Source organism: Zosterops lateralis, assembly GCF_965231275.1.
Source record: "Zosterops lateralis genome assembly, chromosome: 11".
NCBI classification, from domain to species: Eukaryota; Metazoa; Chordata; class Aves; order Passeriformes; family Zosteropidae; genus Zosterops; species Zosterops lateralis.
Window position 1 is genome coordinate 21,944,281 of NC_139771.1, and position 23,275 is coordinate 21,967,555.

At 46.8% G+C, this 23,275-nt stretch overlaps 1 protein-coding gene and 1 long non-coding RNA gene across 5 annotated transcripts in view; one reads left to right on the plus strand and one right to left on the minus strand.

The window, feature by feature from the left end:
• The first annotated feature begins 7,617 nt into the window (after nucleotides 1–7,617).
• Nucleotides 7,618–13,419, plus strand: LOC310913653. The gene is made up of 3 exons (XR_014590863.1): nucleotides 7,618–7,706; nucleotides 8,030–8,241; nucleotides 13,192–13,419. It is a non-coding gene; the product is annotated as an uncharacterized lncRNA (long non-coding RNA).
• A 150-nt stretch (nucleotides 13,420–13,569) lies between these two features.
• Nucleotides 13,570–23,275, minus strand: part of TMCC1 (transmembrane and coiled-coil domain family 1) — a 56,793-nt gene continuing 47,087 nt past the window's right edge. Inside the window, exons 6-7 of one of the 4 annotated variants that reach the window (XM_083869262.1) lie at nucleotides 17,092–17,227; nucleotides 13,570–14,760 (exon numbers count right to left, since the gene is read on the minus strand). In XM_083869262.1, the coding sequence (XP_083725388.1) occupies nucleotides 14,446–14,760; nucleotides 17,092–17,227 (451 nt within the window). In that variant the 3' untranslated portion in view covers nucleotides 13,570–14,445. The remainder of the gene's footprint in view (nucleotides 14,761–17,091; nucleotides 17,228–23,275) is intronic. The other 3 variants (XM_083869263.1, XM_083869264.1, XM_083869265.1) reach the window with 3 other exon arrangements.

Sequence of the window (23,275 nt, forward strand, 5' to 3'; positions counted from 1 at the left end):
GGCCCTGTGGGTGGGCAAAAGCTCTTTCACCATGTGGGCTCTCACTGGATGCAAGAGCAGCAGGTTTCCCAGTTTTCCCCAGACCTCCTCGGTGACCTGTTGCTTTTATTTTCCTCGGAGGCTTAGGGAGGACTCAGCACTCACCCCAGCTTCACACTGGTCAGGGCTGGAGATGTGGCTCACGAGTTCAAATGCAGCTCCAGTTCTGATCTCTGGGAAGCTCAGCCTGTGCTGAGGGGGTGGCCAGGTGAAGCACAGGCCCTTCCACCCCAGTTACCCTGGTGGTCTCTTGTCAACATGGGCATCACAGGCAGGCACGGGTGCAGGGAAGGGCCCTGGGTCCAGCCAGCACCAGCCTTAGAGGGTTTCTCTGGGTAGCAATGGTTTTCACACCCTTTGGCCTGGCCGAGCAGGGGCTGGTTAATTCCCCCAGAGCTGTGGGGCACTGCCCACAGCATTATGGCACGACAGGGACGTCCATGTCCCATCCCTGCCAGGCCCTGCGTGTCCTGACTGCCTGCCAGCCACGTAGGATGGTGAACTTGGCTCCCAGCAAAGGAAGCTAATTCAACATAAAGCAGAGCATCCCCTCATGGGATTCCCAGCAGGGGCCATGCTGATTGCTCAAAACAAAGCTTGGCTGCCTTGGAAGGAAGCCTGACTCCTACCCCAGGGTTCAAACATGGAAGCCCCAGCTGACCCACACAGCAAAGCTCTGCAACAACAACCAGCAAGGCTGAGCCTACCAGCTCTGTTCAAACATCCTCCACCAAAGCCTGGAGGAAGTTTTCCTTATGAAGTCAGGCAGGATCGTGCTGCATACTCTGCACTGTGCTCACTTCCCCATGAGCAGTTGCCCAATACGTGTTTAAGTAGACAGGCCACCACTACTCGTTAACCAAAACAAATGGGAAAAGGGGAAAGCTTACAACACAATTGCTTTCAATTAGAGGATATATCTATTGCCAAAATATGTCAGTGGGATTTGACAGACTACATTTTTAACTGTGTACTACTGAAGAACAGGCTGCACTAAAATGCAGCCTAAACTAAACAGGAATTTAATCCCCTTCTCTTCCTTCCCACAGCATAATCATTAGGCTGTAAATATATTATTACAGCCCATAGTACCCTTGTTAATTCCAACCAATTTGACTTCCCTCTATGGCTTCAATGTTATTCTCTCCCATGTTCCCTGAGCTTATCGAGCCTTCAGTGTTGATGCTAGTTTTGTGCTTTGAAGTGAAAGGGTTAAATGTGGTTAATTATAAATGCATTGTTTGTTTTGTATGGCTTAATACAATCCTAAATATTTTGGTTAATGTTTCGCGTTGCTTTAAAAGATAAACTGTTTTGCACTGAGCTGGCTTGCATGTTTTTGGATATGTTTTATGCAGATAGTGGGATCTCCTTCTCAACATTTCCCTGGTGACTCCAACAGTTTTAAAGGCTTCTACATTGCTCAGGTACAGGAAACATGTCCATTAATCTTCGAGGTAAGTCAAAAGTCACACACAAACATATATGTGTATAAAAACCTGTGCACATGGACACATTTAAAATGTCGACAAGCCCTGCACTGGACTTGGTTGCATTTTGAATTTTGTAGCATAGAAGGAGAGTTCTCACACAGTTCCAGTTCAGCTTGCAAAGATACTGTCCCTGCACAATCCACATGTTTCTGTGCACAGATATGTATTTGTGTTTGAACTCATCACAAATTAAGAATGTAAAATTCTGCAATCTTACTGAGCTCCACACAAGTGACACTAGTTACCCAGGGTGCAGAGTGATATCTCCAGTGAATTAAATCACCCATTAGCCCTGCAAAGGCTGGACAACAGCAGCAACCCTCTGCTTCATGATGTAGGTCTGGGGAGTAATAATGAGTTCTAGTAAGCAACAAGGACTGACGAGCTGCAGGTGCTGCACTGCAGGTGCAGAATGACCGTTAAGAAGTTGATAGCCAACACTTCTGTTACGGTGCTGGGTCTTACACTCAATTGGCTTCAAATCTACAGCTCTGATCCCATGCAAGAGATGGGGAACAACAGCGTGGAAAACTGTATCAGTGTGCCACTTTACCTTCCACATGAAACTGTGCATCTGTTTCACCCTAAGATCAGATCTAATCAGACCAGCTCCTGGCTGGAGCTTTTTTTTGTTCCAGAATTGGACCAAAAAAAAAAAAAAACAAAAAAAACCACCAATGTCTACTTCCTCCCTAAGGGGCTAACTCTTCCTTCCTTTCATGTGTGCATCCTCCACACCGTCTTTGGAGGAAGGGGGGAGGAAAGCACCAGAGAAACCAACAGAAGAGGGAATGGATTCAGGAGATAACAAAGTAACGGAGGAAGTTGGTGCCAGCGCAGCTTCGGGCAGCGGTGCATCTGCACGGTGTGTGGTGAAGGTGCTGCACGGGGGCAGGTGAGCACAGCAGCCTGCAGAGCACAGCTGCAGCGCCGTGTGTGCAGTGTATGTGTGTGCGGTGTGTGCAGTGTCTGCGGTGTTTGCTGTGTTTGCTGTGTGTGCTGCAGCAGCAGCGGCCCCTCCGGGGGCCACCACACGCTGGAATTCAGCTGGATTTCAGCCTCCCATTCCCCCTGCCAGGAGGTGGGCTCCGCTTGCTCAAACAGCAGGTCTGTGTGCGGTGGGGGAGCCAGAATCTGGGGGAAGCAAAAAGTCTTTGTGGCAGCTCCACTAGCTCACTCTCACATATGTTGTTTACCAGGATTGCAGCTTGCTGCTGTGAGGAGCTGCTTGTTGCTGGGCCAGATTAACAGTTTGGTGGGCAGAGCTGAGGGACTGGCTGGCTGGATGGATGACCGGGAGGAGATGGATTTGGTTTCTCAGCCCTGGTGTTGCCAGGTGCCCCCAGAGCCACAGACCAGGGGTCACACAGTCCCTGGGCACACCCCGAGAGCAGAAGCAGCTGGGGAGGGGGGCACTGGAAAAAGGTGTTTGGATTGTACCTTTGCACCCACTGCCTCTCTCTGGGGAGCACCTGTCTCTCAAGATGTCTAATGATATTGCTCTGTTGAAGAAAACAAGTAATTCTTTAATTTCAGGAGATCTTATTTTGAGCCTTAGAACAGACAACCAAACACTTCTGATTTGAGAAGCGAAGACACCAGGGCATTCATTTTCCAGCTCCACAATGTGGGACCCTTTCCGCTCAGGGAAAACAAATCTCTGTCTCCTTATCTTTTCCTTTTCTACAGATTCATTGACTAATGATTTCTTACCAGCTGTAACATTCATCTGCACGCTTAAAAATCAACCTTGTAAAAGTCTACTTGCCCGCAGTGAGTAATTATTTTGGTGGGTGAATAATTTGTCTCCATGGAGGGGATTATGCTTGGTTTATGCTTTTACTGCTTAGGATAACACACAGTGGGAATCTACATGATAACATACAGTGGGAATCTACATGTTTTGTATAATTCTGTATTTTACCTAAGTGTTGAGGAAACTCAGTCAGGAGTGGGTAATTTCGTTTTTATTGTCCTTAGCAGCAACTGGATAAGTAAATACAAAATAAAAGAAAAATCAAATTATGATCTGAATCTTTTATTTTTCTCAGGATTACCCCAATAAAGGATGCAGGAAACAATGGGATGGCCAGGATGAGAAATTTCCATGGCAGATTTTCAGGTGCTTCCTAAAATGTTTTCCATTAACTGTCCCTAGAGGTCCAGTATTTGTGTAATTATCTGAAGAATTACATCTTGACTTCTCTTTCCTTCTTTGGTTTCCTTCATCTAATGGCTCCTTAAGGCTCTGCAACACACATTTTTCTTCACAGAACACAAGAAACAGCATCCCTTGTTTTCACACTTCAGAGAAGAGACAAAAGAGACCTTTTGGCAAAATGTCAGATTGTGTGACTGATAACACCCCCCATCATTACAGACTATGACTTGTGGCCACCTTAGACTCAGACGTGAAAACAAAACATACATTTTATATTGGCCACTTTGCTCCATCCTATTAAATCAGGACTAGTCATTAGCTGGTGGAGAGGGAAAATAATTTCCATCAAGAATCCGGGGTGGGGGGAGAAGAGGGGGGTGGCATCTGACATTCCCTCTCCTCCCTCCCCCAGTTTTCCAGCATTTTCCCTCCAGAGATGCTGGTGTGAAACCAGCTCACATGACAAATTAAAGTGATTCATAACCCAGCTGCAGTCCCCGCTGACAAGCCCCATTGCAGAGCAATCATGCAGATTTTATGCACCCAGAGCCCAGGGAAGGGCCTGGGTCATGGCACACACTACACTTCAGAGCAGTCTGACACAACTTGGCTGAATTCATCCACAGCACGTGAAGGCCAAATGGCTGTCACTTGACAGCAGTTAATAATGTGGTTTTAGAAGGGATATTTTCTCTCTAAATTAAATTTTCAAGACACCACCCTACATATTCAGCCCTTATCTTTTTTTTTTTTTTTTTTTTTTTTTTTTTTTTTTTTTTTTTTTTGGCTCTCCTGTCAGTCTTTAAACACACAAACAGAGATTACCCAGATAAGCCTGCAGTGTGGATCATTCTGGCAGCAGCTTATCAATCACAGTTAATTAACTTGAGGATCCATAAACTGGGCAATTCAGCTGTGATTCTCTTGTCACCACAATAAAGTTAGAAGCAGCTCAGGGCCCATTTCAGAGGTGCAACTACAGCCCCAGGTGGGCACCGTGGCAAGTGGAGGATGGCAGTGGAGGAAATGCCTCCCCAAACTGAGCACGGGGGAGCAGCACTGGTGGTCCTCACATGGGCAGAGCCCTCACCAGCTGCTCCAGGGCCCATCCAGGGGATGCTCTCAGGAGCAAAAGCAGCCAGGTCCATTAACCTCACGCTGCAGAGTAACAGAGACCTGGCTGTCCCACGTGGTGACCAGCAGCCAGGAGAACCACAGGGCAGAAAGTGCTGTGTCCCCTCAGGGAATGATGGTGGGAAGATTGAGGCCTGGCCCAGAGCTCCTAGTTCAAGTTTTATCCAACATGGGATACTGGGGCTTCTGCTCAGACCACAGGAAGGTCTGAAATGTGGGGAACACCGTGTGGCCCTCAATCATCCATGTCACGCTGACTGTGTGATGGTTGCTCTGGGAAGACCCCCCAGAAAGAGATATTTAGAGGTGTTTCCACTGATGCCTCTGATGAGGGAGAAAAGCTGCAGCAAAAATGCAGAGCAGGAAAATGAGGGATTTCAAAATAATGACGTAGGCTGATTTCAACGCTGAAGTAGAGGGAAGGAATGGAGTTGGGATCCGCTCCCATCAGATGGAAATAAATTGGACTGTTTCCCGGACAGATTGGCCCCAGCTGGGAAAGAGAAAGAAGGCAAAGAGGGAAGATGGTTCAAGTAGGAAAACAGAAGCTCTGATATACTGGGCATTTTCAAGAAAGTCAGATGAGATATATTATCAAATCAACAGCATTAGATTCAGCTGGCAGCATCCTGGGAGCCAAGGCACAAAGCTTGTCAAAGCTGATAGTAATTCAAGGTGGAAAAGCAACCAGACTTTGTGATTTTTTTTCTTTTTCTGACCATGAGAAAAACTGATCTGCCCCTCACAGGACAGAGAGGACACACTGGAGGATGGCAGGTGCTCCTTCTCTCTCACCTCTCCAGGAGACCTTAGGCAATGCCATTGAGACCTTGTCATTTCACCTCCCCATGCCTGGCTGGAGGAGGGCTGGCAATCCATCTACTCCACTGTCCTTATCACTCCTGCTCACTGATACCTCCGTGTGTAAAGCACGTTTAGGCAAGCCTAGCAAGGGCGATTATCTTGACCTATAAACTGTGCCTTCCGTGTGTTTCTGTATCAGGCAGGGGGAGCAGGCAGGGCTGGATTCACTGCTCCTTTGCACCACTGGCAGAGGGGAAAGCCGGGGCTGTCCCCGTGTATCAGCTCATCTCTGCTCTGCGGGCAACCCCCTGTGGGGCTGAGCTTTCCCCACAGAGGGACCTGACTCGTTTGGGGTCAGATGGGACGCACCGCCTCAGTCACCTTTTACATTCCTAGAATTCCTGCACGGGGTTCCATGAGCAGCTCCCACAACCCCATACACCAGAGGGAAACAAATTATTATCTTCGACAGCAGAACCCCCAATTTATTTCTATTGATGGGGAGAGGGGGAAGGATTTCAGCAGCTCAATTAAAACCCCTTTTCTCAGCCAGCTCTGTGCGTTTCCCAGCTCACAGTTGTGCCCTGTCCCCACTGCTCTTGCTCTGCAACATCCCCAGTTTCGGATGGGGCCACTCCTTGCCCCCGGTAATTAACGGTGCAGGTGACACCTGGAAAAAGGTGCAGCTGTTGGCAGTTCCTCGGAGGGGGATGTGGCACAGGGATGATGGGCATTTTGTTAATAGGAGAGAACATCTTCAGGCTGAACCTATGAAGGTTTATCTTGCCCGAGGGGCACAGGCAGCTCGTCCTTGCCAGCTCTGTTTGCACTACCATGTGCCTGCTGAGCTGGCCTGTCTGCACTTCCAGCCCCTATCACTGTGCAGTGCTGCCACTGCAGGGGTCCCTCCTTCCCAGCCTGTGCCAGGAAATGGGGAATTTATCAGCGTAGCCACTGTTCCTATGCGCTCTCTGTCCTGTTCTCAAAGAACCTCAGAATCTCATATGATTTTTCAATTTCTTTCTCTCTCAGGGTAGCTACCCTGAACCCAAGAAAAAGTTCCTTTGTGAGCTCTGTGGGTGGGGACAAAACTCCAATAGAGCAGGGCTGAGGCTGGTCCTTGGGGGGCCTCGATCAGAGTGGTTTCCCCTTTGTTTCTGGGACAAGCCAGAGGAGACACCAAGGCTCTGGGGGCAGAACTGCCAGCAAAGACCACAATGGGAATGGGAACAGCAGCAGGAGATGAAGCCTGAGTGCCCAGCAGAGCTGCAGTGGATGAAACAGGGAGGAGCTTATCAGAAAATCCTTGTAGACTCCAGCCCCACTTTGAGGAGAGGAGAGGGAAGGTCCAGATCAGACAAATGACTGATTTTCATTCTAATCACAGACCCAGCCATGCTGAACAACAGAAACAGAGAGTTCAGCCTTATGTGGCTGCTGGTTTGAGAGCCATCAAGCATGTCCCATGAGCAATTACCCCGTGGAATGACTCTCTCAGGGGCAGTGGGGCATTGCAGAGCTGCAGCCCGTGTCTGTGTTTTCCCTTTCCACACAGACAGAGGATCTGAGTGCAGGCCTGGCTGCTCTGCAGGCTCAGAGAGGATCTGCAAAGCCTGGGCAGGGACAGGCTCTTCCTCATCTGAGCCCACACAGCACAGGGCTGGATCCGAGCAGGAATAACCACCGAGTTACTGCTGCGGTGATGCTGAACCGTGGGGGAGACAGACGGCGGGACGGACAGCGGGACAGACGGGGGGACGGACAGACGGACAGAGGACACACAGCAGGACACACAGCAGGACGGACAGAGGACACACAGAGGACAGACGGCAGGATGGACAGAGGACACACAGCAGGACAGACACCGCGCGGGGGCGCTGCCCCGCCTGGCCGCCAGGGGTCGCCCCAGACCGCGGGCGGCGCGCATGTGCAGTGCCGGGACGGCCGGCAGGGGGCGCCAGAGCCGGGGGTCGCGCGCCCCCTCAGGGTGACCCGCGCGGAGCCGCCGCAGCCGGGAGGGGCCCTCGGTACCCCCGGGACGAAAAGGGATCCCTCAGCCCTCCAGAGCCATCCCTGTAAGTTCGCAGCAGTGCCGTGCAGGCCGTACCGCTCCCTGTCCCGGTCCCGGGTGTTCCCCGCAGCTCAGAGGGGCCGGTTCTGTCCGCACCCCCCGCGGGCCCGGGCACCCCTGGCCCGGCCTGGGCACTCGGGGTAGCGAACACTCGGCCCCGCCTGGGCCGCTCTGGCCGCTCCCGGCAACAATCGGCCTTTGCCAGCTGGGAAAGCAATGGACGGGACAGATGGAATGCCGGCTGATAGCTGTCTGTCTCCAAAGGTGAAGGGAAATGTGCCCAATGGAGATGGAGGGCTGGTCTGAAATAAGCCAACTATCTTTCAGAGAAAGAGGAGGAACATACCCCGGGTTCCCGAGTGGTGTGGGACAGGGCTGTTCTACCTGTGCCAAGGAACGTAACTGCTTCAAGATGTGTGAGACAACTATCAGGAGAGTCGAGGGGTGTTCCTTCCTTGAAGATGTTTTCTGCTGAGGAGTGCTCCGTCTGTGAAACATCACCTGCTCCTCCTGTTCTCTTCTCAGGATCCTTTGCCCAGGTAAGCAGGGTGTCAGTTTGTACAATATCCCGTGTAGTTCTCAGGGTGTGCCTGAGACCAGGATGAGCTTTCTGGTCACAGCTCCTGCCCAGGGCAAACCAAGCAGCTGCCTCCCCTCACCCTGTGTCACCATCCCCTTCAGGGACCCCAGAACTGAGGAGGAAGGGGAGCTGGCTTGGCCCAGAGCTCCTGTTCACCCTCAGGGCCGAGAGAGGCACATCAGGGATGTGTGGATGTGTCAGCAGTGCCAGAGTCAGGGGGAATTGAAGAGTGACTGACCAGATACAGCAATGTGGTGTCACACTCCTCTGCTTCCCTATCCTGGTCAGACAGGCTCTCAGGGGTCCTCCTCCCTCCAGATCACAGCTAGGATTAGGTGTAAAGGTGTTCTTCAAACAGTGAATTGGAGCCAGAGGTGTCCTCAGGCTGTCACAACAGAGGTCTGATAGGTGATGCCAATCTGAGAATGCTGTTTTGTGTGTAGTGGGGGAACTTTTGAATGCCTTCTGACCTCTTGGTTGCAAGGCAAGGAGAGTATCAGCTGAAAGCAGGCAGGGCTACAGGAACAGCTGCACTGAGGAGGAGGGCTGAAAACACACTGCATCTCCCCCTCCTGCTCTGGCTTTTCTCCTCAGGCAATATTACTTATTTTTTCCCCCTTGGCCAGGGTTGGCACAAGGCTGGTACCAAGGCAGAGAACACATATGAGGTGACTCTTATTCCTAATTTCAGAGGGGATCTGGCTGGAGTATGAGCCACTGAGCAGAGCTGGTTTGCCCTGGGATATTCTATTGCATGCTAACTCAGGCAGCAAAGAATCCTCTTCCCATTTTTAACTCCAGCCAGTGAGGGAGGATTCACCAAGGCTGATGAACCACTTACCAACACTTAAACACCAGTGGATTTGGTATTTAAGGGACAACTTGAAGATGGGTATTTTGTGGTAGGGAGCTGGCCGTTTGCAAAAATTTCCACTATTAGCACTGCAAGGTGGTGTTACTTGGCCAGGGAGAACGACTGCTCCAGTGTGGAATATCAGCCAATTCCTCCCCTTCGCTGCTGCAACCAGCATTGCCATATCCCTGTTTGCTCCCCAGACCTGGGTGGAGTTATCAAACCACTTCTCACAGACTAACCAAAAAGCTGAGTAACACCACCTAATCCCCTAAATTATCAGATTAAATCTGTTGACATGGGAGCAGAAGGGCAGTGCTCTCACCTTTGGCCACGGTGCCCCCCGCTGGTCCTGAGCCAGCAGCTCTCAGTGTTTGCCCCAGGAGAACACAGAACCCTTTACCCTCACAGCCTGTCCTATCCTCACCCTGACAGCTCTAGCAAAAGCAGCACCGTGCACTTGCTTCATCCATAAACTGCTGGAATTTGCATTCTGGTTGTGAGGAGATTACAGAGGGAAAAATCCTGCAAACAGCTGCTTTTGTTTTTTGATCTGCTTGCTGGTTTTACAGTACTTGCACCTCTGTGAAAACTGAGAGAAGGACTTGGTGCCTTTCTCCTTAAAATGTTGTTTCCATTTCCTTCTTGGTTCTTTGCTCCTGATACCACATGGGCAAAAACCAAGAGGAACAAGTATCTTCTCTACACCAGTGAGGAATCTGCTCACTTCCAGTTTGTACAAATAATAAAGGATTCCAAAATTCTTCTATGAAACACAGTAGCCAAAATACCTCTGTTTAGAGAGGTGGCTCAACCAACATTCTGCAGCCTCTTGCCCCTGCTCAGGGAGAGGGAGCTTTCTGGTAGGGAGGGCTGTCCTGCCAACTGCAGCCTTCCTCATCCACGCTGAGCCGGGCCTGGAACTGCTCCATCACAAGCTGCCTGAGACAACGGGTGATGCTGCAATTGCACTTGCCTCTAACTCTGCAGCTCACACAGAGTGGGCCCTGAAGTCCCTCAGGACAGAACAAGGGCCCTTCTCACATGGGACGGGGCAGGCCACAGACAAGTGGTGGGAGAACACAGGACCAGCTTCTGGTCCTTCCAGGACAGACACGTCCAGGTAAGTCGCCTCACCTGAGTGCAGCCACCAAGTCAGAGTGTGGCAGGCAGAGACACTGTGAGGCACAGACCCTTGTGTGCCTGCAGGGACCCTGCCACAGGCTGTCCCAGGCACAGGAGGGCTGGAAGGGCTCAGTGAGGAGGAATGAAATGCTGCTGCTCCCTTCCTCTACCTGCAGAGACCAGACTCTGACACCAGCTTATTCTCATTGTGCCCCAGTGGTGTGTGGCTGAGTGTAGGATGAGGTCTGACAATCAGAGTCTTAGGGCTCAGCAGTTTTGACACACCCCTCTTCCCCATGACAGCACCTTCCTCCCCCTGCCTCCATCCCTTTGGAAAGATCCAAACTAGACTGGTGTTAATAGCTGAGGTCTTTATTTAAAGTTTTTTTATATACAGTAAAAGTGCCACAGATAAATCTGTGACAATCAGACAAGACAAATGTAAATCTCTCTCAACAATTAGCAGCTTAAGATCTATAAACTACAGTGTTACGTTCACAAGTGTCATTTCTGTACTTTTCAACCCGTGCAAGTGAGTTTTTCTGTTTATTTTTTTACACTTTTAAAACACACTTACAGCTAAGTCAATTGCCTACGACTATACCACCTGGCATACACAACACAGACACACAGGGTTTGTAACTCTTTAGCCACTTTCAGAATTCGCTTAAAAGCTGGCAAAACTACCCAATCTTGAACCCTTTGTAGCTTGGCTTCTTTTGTTATAATGCCTTTTCTTTTCTTTCATTTAAAAAATGCCTATTTTCAAAGCTGGCAGACAGTGCTTTCCTGTCCCAGTGTAACACACACATAAGTCAACAGTTCATCTGATCCCATCTAAGCACACACGGGATTGGAATAAACCAATAGAGTAACTTGCTGGGAGCATGCTGAGTATCATTGAACTAAACTAATGAGGCTGAGAAAAAAAAAAAGAACTTTATAAAATTTTTAGAAGTAATTTTTTTGCATCAATATTTTCTTCTTCATATTGAAGGAAATGGGGGAAACAGATGAACTTCACTTGTACCCTCGAATGTTAACGAGGAGGTGCTGCTCTTGGAACTTACACAGTCCATTATATTTTTCCCTTTTTATGTGCCAAGGCAGTACGTGCTAAACACATCTAAGCAATTTCTGAATCACTGCAACTCCGAATATGAAATGTTTTGGGAAACATTCTGCAACTCAGAGATGGTCACTAGAAAGATTTTATCTACAAAGGAGGCTATTAAAGGTACTCACACGCACTCACATCCACAGCGGAAACTGTCCCCTACACGTCATCCAGAAACACTCCATCAGGAAAGCAAACACAACCATGTACAAGGAAAAGGAGCTTTAAAGCTAGAATCACATTTTCAACAACATCATTAAGCTATCAGAAATCATCACAGACTTTCAAATTGAAGAGGGAGGAAAACCCCAAAACGTTCTGCTAGTGCAAAAGGCAAAACACATGGCAGTTGTGTTAGGATATGAGAAGTGATGCAGCATCATACATGACGTTACTGCAGACAACTTTCTGGAATGGAAGAAACTGTTGAGAGAGAAAGCGACAGACACTTTGTCCAGACCCATATGTATTACAGCCTTCACCAAAGAGTTCTGAGATGTTGGTTTATATTAAGCCTGCACCTTCTGGCAAGCTAGCAAATGGTATTTACTGAATGTGGCAGAGTTGAGACAATGGATGAAACTAGGATATAAAGAAGAGGGACAAACACTTCCTTAAATATTACAGACACTGAGTGTCCAGAGCAACTGGCTTTTAACTCCTTCCTGATTTGACCACACAAAAACCTACCTTAAGCAATTCTAGTGTGAAAAAGACTGAGAAAAAGAGGTTCAAAGGCCAGGTTTCAGAAAAAAAGGCAACAAAGTATTTCAGTTATGTACCAAATCAGTTCTTTCTGTTATTCACACATTTGTTTCTGACAAAACCTACATAATGGGAAGCTGATAGCTAGCCAAGGAATGTGAGTCACTAGAGAAAAGCCTCACTGGAGCCAGGAGCAAGGGAGGGAATGGCCTCGCACCTCTGCCCTGGCTGTGGCACAAACAGTTTTGGCCTGAGTCAGCTGCAAATGGCAATCTGTCTGAATCAGGAGAGGAGCAGATTAGTGCACGTGGGGAGAGAGGTGTACGGGATCCCTGGGGAAGGGCACCTGAGTTTCCTGTGACTATGGAAGAAAAGAACCCTTGGAACAAGAAAGATGGTTGGACAGTGGAGGCCTTGCCTTTGCTGGCAATCAGAAAACACTCAAACCTTGTTTGAGGGAATTTCTCAGAACCTGGAATCTGCATCATAGCACAGTGCCCATGTATGTGTGTATATATACATTGTACAAGCCTCATACAGGCCTGTGTATGATTTTAACTGGTTTAGGTCACTTGGGCAACATCTGATTCCTAGAGGGAAGTTGATCCTGGAAGGAAAGAAAACAGTAACTAAACTAAACACCATAAATAGTTTTGACAGAATCCTGGAACTTTTTTTAGGTTTCATGAAGACAAAAGATGAATCTTGGCACTGTTATGGTGAAAGGGACAGCAGTTAAAAACCACCACAGAATCAATGCAGATTCCTTGGACTTGAGGGCTGCCTGCCTGTACCAACAGGTCATCAGCAATGGCACATTGTGAGGATTTGGGGTTACATTTGAAGCTGACATTTCCTTCAGAGATATGCAAAGGTGTCTGCACCAAGTGCTGGCCCCCGTGGCTGAAAAAGAGGATGGCACACCACGGACACAGACACACAAATAATCTTACCAGAGCCTGACAGGAGGAAAGCTTTAGTTTCACTTTTCAGGGTTGGGTTTTTTGTTGTTTTTTTTTTTAATTAGAACTATTTTTGAGATAATCATTCTGTTAGGTGGACTGTTGAATCAGTATTTCTTTCCTCAAAAGAACCTGTCTTTTCTCTAGGAAGAGATGAACAGAAATTCCTTGCTCTTATCCTGAGGCCAGGAATGAAAAATTACATGCAAACAAAAAATACAAACATACTGTCCTTCACATGTGGAGAAAGAAAAAACAGCCCTGCATGACAAAAAAGTGTGGAAAAGCTGGATGTTTTCCATGATGCTGCATCTTTATGCTCAGGAGGACAGACAAATGGCAAATGGACAGTGCTGCATTTGACAGGCTGACACTAGAAACTATTCTCTGCCCTCCTCAGAACTGCTTCAGGACAAGACGGCTCACAATTATTCACGCATTTCTTCATTTAAAAACATCACTTCTTTATTTGAAAGAAAAAAAAGTAACGACCCTCCCAAACCCTTCCAAAAAAACCCCCAATAATAATAATAATTATAATTATAATAATAATAAAAAATCCTATTAGAAACAATAAGGAAGCACTGAGAGTTTGAGTATTACACTCTTCAAGTATGCTGTTCGGATTTTTTTTAAATCTGTGAATATACATATATTAAAAAAAACCTTAAAAGTGCGACCAAGGGCTTCTGCTTAAAGATAAGTATTTCAACGACTACTTCAAAATACTGTAGCACGACTGTGCAGTTACTGTGTATGGCATGAGGCTTCCACTCCATACACTCAGCCAAGTTAGCCAGCCTTACAGAAAGTTACTGAAGTCAGGTTAGCACAAAGGGCAAACCCAGATGCTGAGCTGGGAGAGGGATCCACACGTTGTTGTTTTTCTCTTGTTAAGGAAAGAAACCACTCAACGCATACACTCGGACATGGAATGTGAGCAGACTTCACAGTAAAAGTTTAGTGTTACAGGTTTGCTGTGGTACCATCATTCAAGGCTGTGCACTAGATTGAGCTTTGCTCATCTTAAGCTAACCACGTTCTCTTCTTCCTGACAGGTTTAGTACAGTAGTTCAAGCCACAATTTAAATTGCCCATTGGTATGCTCCAAATTTCTGTATTTTATTCATTTCTTTTGTACACTTTAAAGAATCTTAAGTTTTGCATCCAAAGAGAACCATGCTACATAAAAATTATCCAGGATTCTCGCCAAAAGAGTTCTTGAATAAAATCTAAAAAATACTATTGCAATGCATCTTGCAGAGAAAAAACGTTATTCTAAATGTAAACAAATTCACTCGGACACTTTAAAACTTCAGCGGAGTAGTTGCTGACTAATCTTTGCCACACTTGCTCACCAAGAGCGCCAGGAGGAAGCGGCGCAGCCCATTCCTGCCACCATCATCTGGGGGGAGACAAGAATCGTTCCAAGTAGCCGGTGATGGCATCCCAGTGCTTCCACAAAAAGGCAATGAAAACCACTATAAATAAAGTGCTGAACGTCCTATTGCGAGTCTTCATCAGGGGCACGACGCAGTTGGCCACAGTGGAGACGAAGACGAGGAGGACAGCCATGACAGCCAGCAAGATGTTGATGAACTTCCCCAGCAGGTTCCTGGCCGTGGCATTCTCCAGCCCCTCCAACTGCACAACCTGCTGCTGCTGCTGCTGCAGCTCCATCTTGGAGATGCGCGTCTGGCAGGCTTCCAGTGCCTCCTGTGGGCAAGAGCACACACTGGTCACTCCAGGTCACAGCTGTTACCTCAGCAACCAGCCCAAGCCAGGACCACCATCCCCACACCTCACACTGCTCGTGCACCGAGCTCCTGCCCTGTGGGGGGAACAGAGGAAGCAGTGCCATTTCCCATATCCAAGGTGAGAAGCTGACTGGGCACTGCAGCCTGCAATACACCATGGCGTCTCATCCACACCCACAAGGCTTGACATGGAGATGCCAGGCTGGGAAACCCCACTGCTTCTGCCCAGAAGAGGGGATACCCAGCACCTGGTCACTTCAGCTTTGGTTCCAGGAGGCCACTCAGAGGACAAGGGTGCTGTGCCTAGCCAGAAATCTTCATCCTTTTATGGGATGTGCATTCCCTGAACCTCAACTTCCATCACCTTCCTTGCAGTCAGTTGTGCTTATCTGACCCCTTTGCAGAAAACTAGGCAACCTCACAGAAAACTATGTCAACAAAAATAACTATCAAAGGCTCAGCTGCGTTCTGCTTGCTTAGTGAGCTGTGAGCTCAGGGAAAGGTCTGAGGGGCACTAGGGCTGGGACTGCACAGCTGCCATTGCAGGAAGAAGCTCTTCTCCAGACTGCAGCCAGCAGTGGCACTGGCACAGCTCCAGCTGACTCTGTGAGGGCTGGGGAAAGACATCTAGAAGGGTAAGAAATTTATGGAATTTATGGAATTGCCTACAGGAAGAGGCAAAACAAAAGGAGGTGGAAGGAGAAGACTACCCTGCACAAATCCACCTTTCTAAAGCCCCACTGACTCAGGGGGGATTTGTCAGACCTTTTCACTGGGCTAAACCCCAACTGAACCAACCCAACCTGCACTAAAACACTGGTGACATCCAACACAGGGGGCTAGGGAGCAGGAAAGAGGTTTTCAGGCAAGTAACACCAAGAGAGACTTCTGCTCTTTAAGATACCAAATTACACTATTTCCACTAATCTTCCCTCAGAGTCAGCTTTTTCCAGACACATAGGCTAACTGCAAATATAATATACAAGTCTGCAGCAGTCCTTCCCAGACTGATCACCAAAAAAGGAACCAGGACAGTTTTTCTGCAACATCAGCTCATGCTCTTAAATAGTTTTTCATCCAACAAAACTTAACACTTCCCTTTTCCCCAGCAGTGCTGAGAAATAGGCTGTCCCAACTTTTAAGTTTACACTAAAAGCACTGAATCATAAAATGAAGATTAAAAAAAGCTGTTGAGAAATCCCCACTTCAATTAGATCTTCCTGCCATCTGAATTTAGTGAGGAGAACAAAACCTGACTGTTTTAACACTCCCCCAAGGGAGAGCCTCCTGTTTACACTGCCAGGGACCACTGAACCACTGTCCACAGACACAGATTAAATTTAACCTCAAGGTCATTGTCACCTGTTACATTTCTCATTGCATCATGTCTGTGGGGGTCAATGAAACATGAGGCTTTCTCCTTGGTTAACACCCCTGAAAGCACAGGGCAGAATTGCTCAGCTGCCCCAAACAGCAGTGACCAGGAAGAATGTTTCACAACAGGAGTTGCACTGGTGTGTGAACAGCACAGCCTGCTTAGTCTCCAGAGGAAATCACCTGGCTGAAGTACCTTAGCAGGAAAAAGGGAGAACTCTTAACCTACAATTCTCTGCTCACACTCCAAATATCTCCTATCAGCAATCAGAACTGAGATACCTGTTAAAACTACCACAGTAAGTACTTAAAATGGTCAAGAGACTCGTTTCTGAATAGGCCTTTCTCTGCAAGGGTCAGCATCAGCTTTGCTTTGTAGAAGGGCCTCCAACTTCAAAACCTCTATTTCATAGCCCTTTTTACATACTAAAAGAAGCTTTTCTTTTAGAAACATCTCCTTATTTCTTCAAAGCCAACACGAAGAATTCTTCCCTGACTCAATGCAGTGCACATACAAAGTCATTTTTCCTTAGATGTATGTGACCATTGCTGTAAAATTAGTGACACAGAACCACACCCCAGGGCCCGTGTACTGGAACATTACTGTAAAAGAAGTGTTTGGGTCATGGCCCATTGAGTGTCTAAGACAAAGGCCTGCACAAAGAGGCTCCTGCTCCACTCCAGCTGAGCAGCAGGTTCCCTGTGTGGGGCACAGCCCTGCTTTACAGAGGAGGTTACCTGGAGAGATACCCATGGGTCAGAGAGGGAATTAGGACACCTTTTGGAATGCAGCAAGTTAGCAATAAAGCTACAAGGATTAAAATCAAATACTGAAGCACAAGTGTACTTCAAAAGTGAATGAGTTTCTGAAAGAGCAGTTAGAGGGCAGGACTTGGGTCCTTGTTCTGTCACCCACCTGGATGTCCCGGGCTCGCTCGTAAGACTGATAGGCAATCTTTTCCTCCATGCTGGCCAGCTCCTGTTTTAAATTGAGGATCTCGTTCTGGTGGAGCTCAGTCAGGTCATTTAACTGCTCTTCAAGTCTTTCACATCTAGAAATGACAACAGATGGTACAATGGCTTTGATGAGAAGAGGATGGCAAAATGACACCAGTGACAACCAAGCAATGAACACCGTGGCCTGTGTACTGAAACCAGCATGGCTCCCTCAGCCAGCACACAGCACACTCCAGCACTAATGCCCTCTTGTTGGGAAATAGTTCTTTCTACCAGGTAAACCTGTGATACTGCTCCTAACCTGCAGAAAACACACAGTTACATGGTAACTGTTGAGTGATGCCAGAAATCGAGGACAGAATGAGAATAGAATGAGATATTCACCAAACTGCTGTGTAAACCAAACAGTTCCCTTCTAATACCATAAACTCTTAAGCATTTTCATCTACACTTGGAACAGTAATGGGCATAAAAATGACATGAAAATGACATGTAACTGATGCCTCAGGGAACATGCTGTTACTCTCTGATCTCTGCATGAGGTCACTTGCATCTTTGAGTTGTTTTTCCTTTATCTCCCATGAATGATGCAACTTAACAAGCAAATACCATCACATTATTTGTAAGAAGGACACATGAATCACTAACCTGCAGGCTTATTTTTCAGTTTGCTCCTGGTGAATGGACCAGGAGCAATCCTGAGCAAGAGGGTTGCTCAAAAAAACCGAGATACAACAATTCTAAGATAAAGTTTTGCTTCTCCTTAAGAGAGTTTTAAATTAACTGAAATGGTAGCTCTGATGGTAACAAAGGTATGGGCATAGCTGTGGTGGCCACTGGGCTTTTTCCACTCTGCTTTCCACTGTCTATTTATTGTAACAGATAGAAAAAGCTTACCACACAGCCCTTATCATCTGAATCTCGATACTAATAACCAAGACATTTCTAAGGAATGAAACCACAGAGATAAATTCCTTCTTAAATTCTGGTTTTCTTCTGACTCATCCTGAATTTATTTCCTAAAAAAACCCCAAACAACAACAACAACAACAACAACAACAACAACAACAACAAACCTAAACAAAAACAAAAAATCAAAACAAAACCACAAAAAACCAAACCAAAACAAAACACCACCACAAGATGAATAAGAAATATTTATCTGGAATGAAAAACTTAATTGCAAGTTCTGAAACTACAACACGAATTCTGCTTCTCATTTATTTCAAAAATTTTTTTTAATGTTTCTCAATCTGTAGTCAAAAGCTAGCCTTTAAAAACAGGGGGGTTGTTTTTAATAGACAAGTATGAAAATAATTTATGTTCCCAATGCAGTATTACTTTAAAGTAAGGAGGAGTCAGACACAGCATGACTATGACGTGCTCAACCAGCAGTGAGACCAAGACCACTGCCAGCTGACATGGCTAGCCCAGAGAGGTGCCAGAGGAGCTGTGCAATTGTGCCAGGACACACCAGAGAACTGGTTTCCCAGGACTGACAAGGGAATGGCCATGTGAAGACTGGCTAATGAAGAAGGAGCCCAGATAATTAATATTGCCCTTTGTTCCCACACAACTTAAAACCGACAACAACTTGCTAACAACCAAAAAATCACAACTAAGCCCACTCCAAGCCCCAAAGCCACCATCAATTCTTGAAATATATCCAGTTTGTTACCATATTACAAATATCACCAGTGTGTTTATTACACAAAAAGAAACTTAAGCATTTCTGAAAATAGCATGATTGTGTTTTTCAACCTCCTCTCACATAAATGCCTTTCATAAAGCAGCTGTTGCCAAGCAGCTTAAATCCTGTTCTCTAACAAGAAACAATTGAATTTTAATAACTTCAAAACTACCTCAATCTACAGGAAACATAAGGAAACCCTGCTAATCTGTATGGTTTAAGAGTTTAAACAGAACATGATTAGCAGAAGGGTTGGCTCCAGTCTTCCTGCCCTGAAGACTGCAGAACAACCAGTTCATTCCCAACCCACACTTCACTTCCTGCTCAACCCCAGAACTGCTGTAGTTTGTATCCAAGAATCACCTGCACTTCCAGAATTCACTGTGTCAGGCAACTGCTAGAACTGGGTTATTTAAAAAAACACACTCCTGTCCCCACTAACCTACCCTGGCTTATTTTTGAAATTACACATGCTCCTTTCAGCTTCTTTTCAATTCTTGTACCAGTATCTAAAATTTAGAAATTTTTTTTCCAGCTGCTTTTTATTGGTGTTTAAATTTAAAAAGCAAGGAGGGGTTTATATGACTTACAGGGCGCAGAACAAGGGTTTTCCTCTTGAAAGCTCATCTGCATTTAAGTGAGAGTATTACAGAAATAAAAGGGATAGGCTACCTATCAAGAGGGTTAGGATGAAATACATCCCTCTAACTTATGAGGTCTACTGAACAAACTAAACTTGCCTGTCAATATAGCAGTGCCCTGAATAATCAAATCCCACTTCATGTATAGAAAATGCCTCTTTGGAGTTCAAGAACTATTTTGTTACTTGTTAAAAATGTGAAATTTCTCTTTGAAAAAACAAACTCCAGCCCAGAGACTTCTCTGTGCAGCAGACCAATGCTGCCTGTCACAAGTATCACAGGGATCATCAGAGCTGTTCCCAGGGACACAGTAAATAGCTGGGCTGCTTGGCTCAAGTGTGGGATATGGGAACACTTCATTTCAAATAGCTATGTTGGATTTCCACATGTTTTCTGAGGCTTGCTGTGTGGGAATCAGGAAAGTGGTCTGGAAAAGGTTCAGAAACACAGTTATGGCTGTTGCAGTTTTTTTTTTTTAATCTTTAAGGCATTTAAAGTAATAGCTGCAAAATACACAGCTAACACAGCATATGGAAGGGAGGGATGTGATAAAAAAAGACATTGATCCTGCACTCAGTGCTATGGTGAGTAAAGAAACTCTGATCAAACTAATGCTACAAAGATGTCTGCAGTCGACTGTGAATGAAGTTTAGTACCTGTCTTCAGATGTCTCTCAAGAAGGACCTTTTAACAGCTGTGTCATACAAACCTTCATGTAATCTTTATTTGTCACTAAACTCATCTTTATGCTACTGAACACACTGCTTCCAATAGTGGAGGAAACAGCTAAACCAGTATTTATATGTAGTATGCTCCAACTCTTCTACCTAGAGGATACACAAAGGACAGAGCTTGCTCCTGACAGGGAGCATGAGCTGCTCGTGACACCTGCACACATTCCTGCACTTCCAGCTCTGAGCCTCCCTGGAAGGAGGATGGACAACTCTGCAGGGATGTTTTGGTGCTGTCCTGGCTGGGTGAGCACCAACTTGGCCCAACACTCCAACTGCCTCCACTGCCCGGCTGCACTCCAGAGGAGCCTTCCCAACCTTCCCAGATCTCAGAGGTTTAGCTCCTTTGATCTGTTTTAAAATATGTCATGAGGACAGACTGAAGTGTGGCAATTAGACTACATCAAACCCCAGACAAATGGAAGCACCAGTGACTAGCCTTTTGGCTGAAGGATTTCCTCTGACAGGAGCATGAGAGACTTAAATGCCCTTTCCAAGGCTGTCAGGCATGGGAAGAAACCCAAAACCTTAGCCTGGCCACACTCCAAATATGTGAGCTTATGATTTTGCCATGTACAAACAGGATCCTAAAGGGGCAAGCAAGATGAAAATACTCAGCAGGAACTTTATTTCAGTCTCATTAGCACAGAAAGTCCCTGCTCGTATCAGTAAACAACTGCCACCTTCCAATACTGAGATAAACCATTCCAGCGTCCGCTCCCAGCACAGAAGAAAACGATGATGGCCAAGGACCGTCAGCCCCTCGTTCCTCAGCAGAGCAGCCCCCGAGGGCAGCACGGGCTGGGCAGCACAGCCCACCCTGCCCTTGCCACGGTGCTGCCAGGCTGCACTGGGACAGCAGAACTGGAGCAACTGGACAGGTGAGGCCCTGCCTCAGAGACTAAGGTTAGCAAACCGGCAGCAACACTGAGTGATAGACAAGATTTGGGAACAGGGATAGGGGAGGGAGGAGATGAAGGAGGTCACGGAAAACCTGTGAGGCAAGCCATGGCTGATAAACAGAAAGTGCAGAAACACAAAGGGAAAAAAAAAATCAGAACCTGCAAAACAGTAAGTGATCTAAGAAAGAGGAAATGGTCAAAGACCAGGTGAGAAAATGTCATGGCATGTTCTTTGTTCCAGCTTCCAGGTACAATGCAAACACTCAGTGTCACCTGACAAAGGCTTCTCCAAAAGCTTTTTTTTTTTAAGCTCCAACTCAACTCTGTGTTTGCTTTTGAAAGCTTCTCATAAAAAGTGCAGAGTTAGGAAGTATTTACAACTTTTAACACCAGTTATGATTAATCTGAATCCCTAGCCTGCCAGCATCAAACCACAATCTCCTTTTCATTATTTTTTTTCCAAAGAGAGCTGAGGAGCAAGAGGGGTTCCACTTGGAGGAACAGGTGCCACCCCTCCCTGCCAAGGCTGCAGCACCTTCTGCTCCTGGACATTTCACGTCATTTTCCACTTCTAAGGTGACGTTGGCTTTTATCATTGTGACGGTTCAAAATACAAAAGCTATAAAAATAAGAGTCTACATTTGAACAGTCACGTCATCATCTAACCATGATTAATCCATGAGCTCTTGCTGATCATGCAGTTACCCACAGAGACAAGGGCACTGAGTGCAGTTTAACTGGTCGTCTTTAAAGGTCACACCTTTAATTAATTTGCATCAACATTCCAAATGACAGGTCTAAATTACTGTCTTATGCCTTTATAAGCCAAATGCAGATTCTCCCTGCTTTTCACTCCAGGCTGCCTTGGTTAGTGCTTGGGGTCTGGGCTGACCTCAGGGGGGTGCTACTATGGGACCTACATGTTTGCCCTTGTAAATACCCTCATTCAAATACAACTTGCTCAGAGGTGTTGGGCAGTAACCAGCTCGTTTAGCTACAGCACACATCAGTCCCCAAGGTCTGCTACTGTACTTTCAGGCCACTCCTTCAGCTGTGCATGCTTGCATTTAGCACTCCACCATGAATGGCTGCTGCTGTATGTGTGAAACAACAACCTACACAGCAACAGACAACAGCACATCTCTGCTGCAGAGCAGAAGATCCAGCTCCACGTCGCTTTGGGATGACTTGATGACACTGAGGCACCAGGAACCAAAGCTGCTGCGCTGGTTGCTGGTTTCAGTCTAACTGCTGATTGTTGCAAAGTGGGATTATAAAGTAGTGTTGGTCTGGTTTTGTTTGTCCAGGCTCTGCAAAGCACACTGAGAACCTGCTGTCTCTACCAGATCCTAGCAGGCTAGCCTTTCCCAGAGTTTTTCCAATGATTTGGCATCAGCATGTCTAAAGAGCTGTAGGGCAACTCCATGTTACACTGCACAAACCAGTGCAGCAAGTGGCACAGGGCACTTCAGCAAGCCTGTACACACCCCCAGCAGCTCTGCTGTGCCTTTCAGGTTGTGTTTCACATCCTGGCAAAGTCATGAAGGCCATAAAGAACCTCATGACAACAGCCTACTGTCCTTCACCAGAACGAGGGCTAGGGCCTTGCATTTGTTATTTAAAGTTTAGGAATCTATCTTGGATGCCTGCAGAAGGGCAGCTAGTAACTCTTCCCTTCAGAGCCTGGAGTCAAGTCCTTGCTCTCAGCATATGAGGGGGAGGATGTCAGGAATTCTGCTGGACAGCACAGGGCAGTCTGCAAAGAGCCTCTCCCACCCAGCAAGGAAAGGGAAGTATTCCCTCAGCACCTGTTCATGGGCAGTTTTCCTCGGCAGGGAGGTGGGAGAAGCCACTGTCACCTCTCCCCTGTGACTTCATCAAGGATCAGCAGTACTGCAGCAACTGCTCCACCTTTCCATTCCTTCCAGTGAGGGGAAGGCTGATGGAAACATGGGTTACCTGCTTCCAGGGCCCTATAATCATGGCAAGAGCACTGTCAGTATCTGACATTTAATTCAACTTCATTTCCCTGAGTGCTGCCACCATGGGCTGAGCAGAGAAGGGAAGGGATATCTTAGTTTTGGCACATGGGCAAGATCATGTCCACATTAGTTCCCTGTCATTTGCTTTGATCCAAACATTTTCAGGATTTTTTTCAGGGCAAAGCACTGTCTGATAA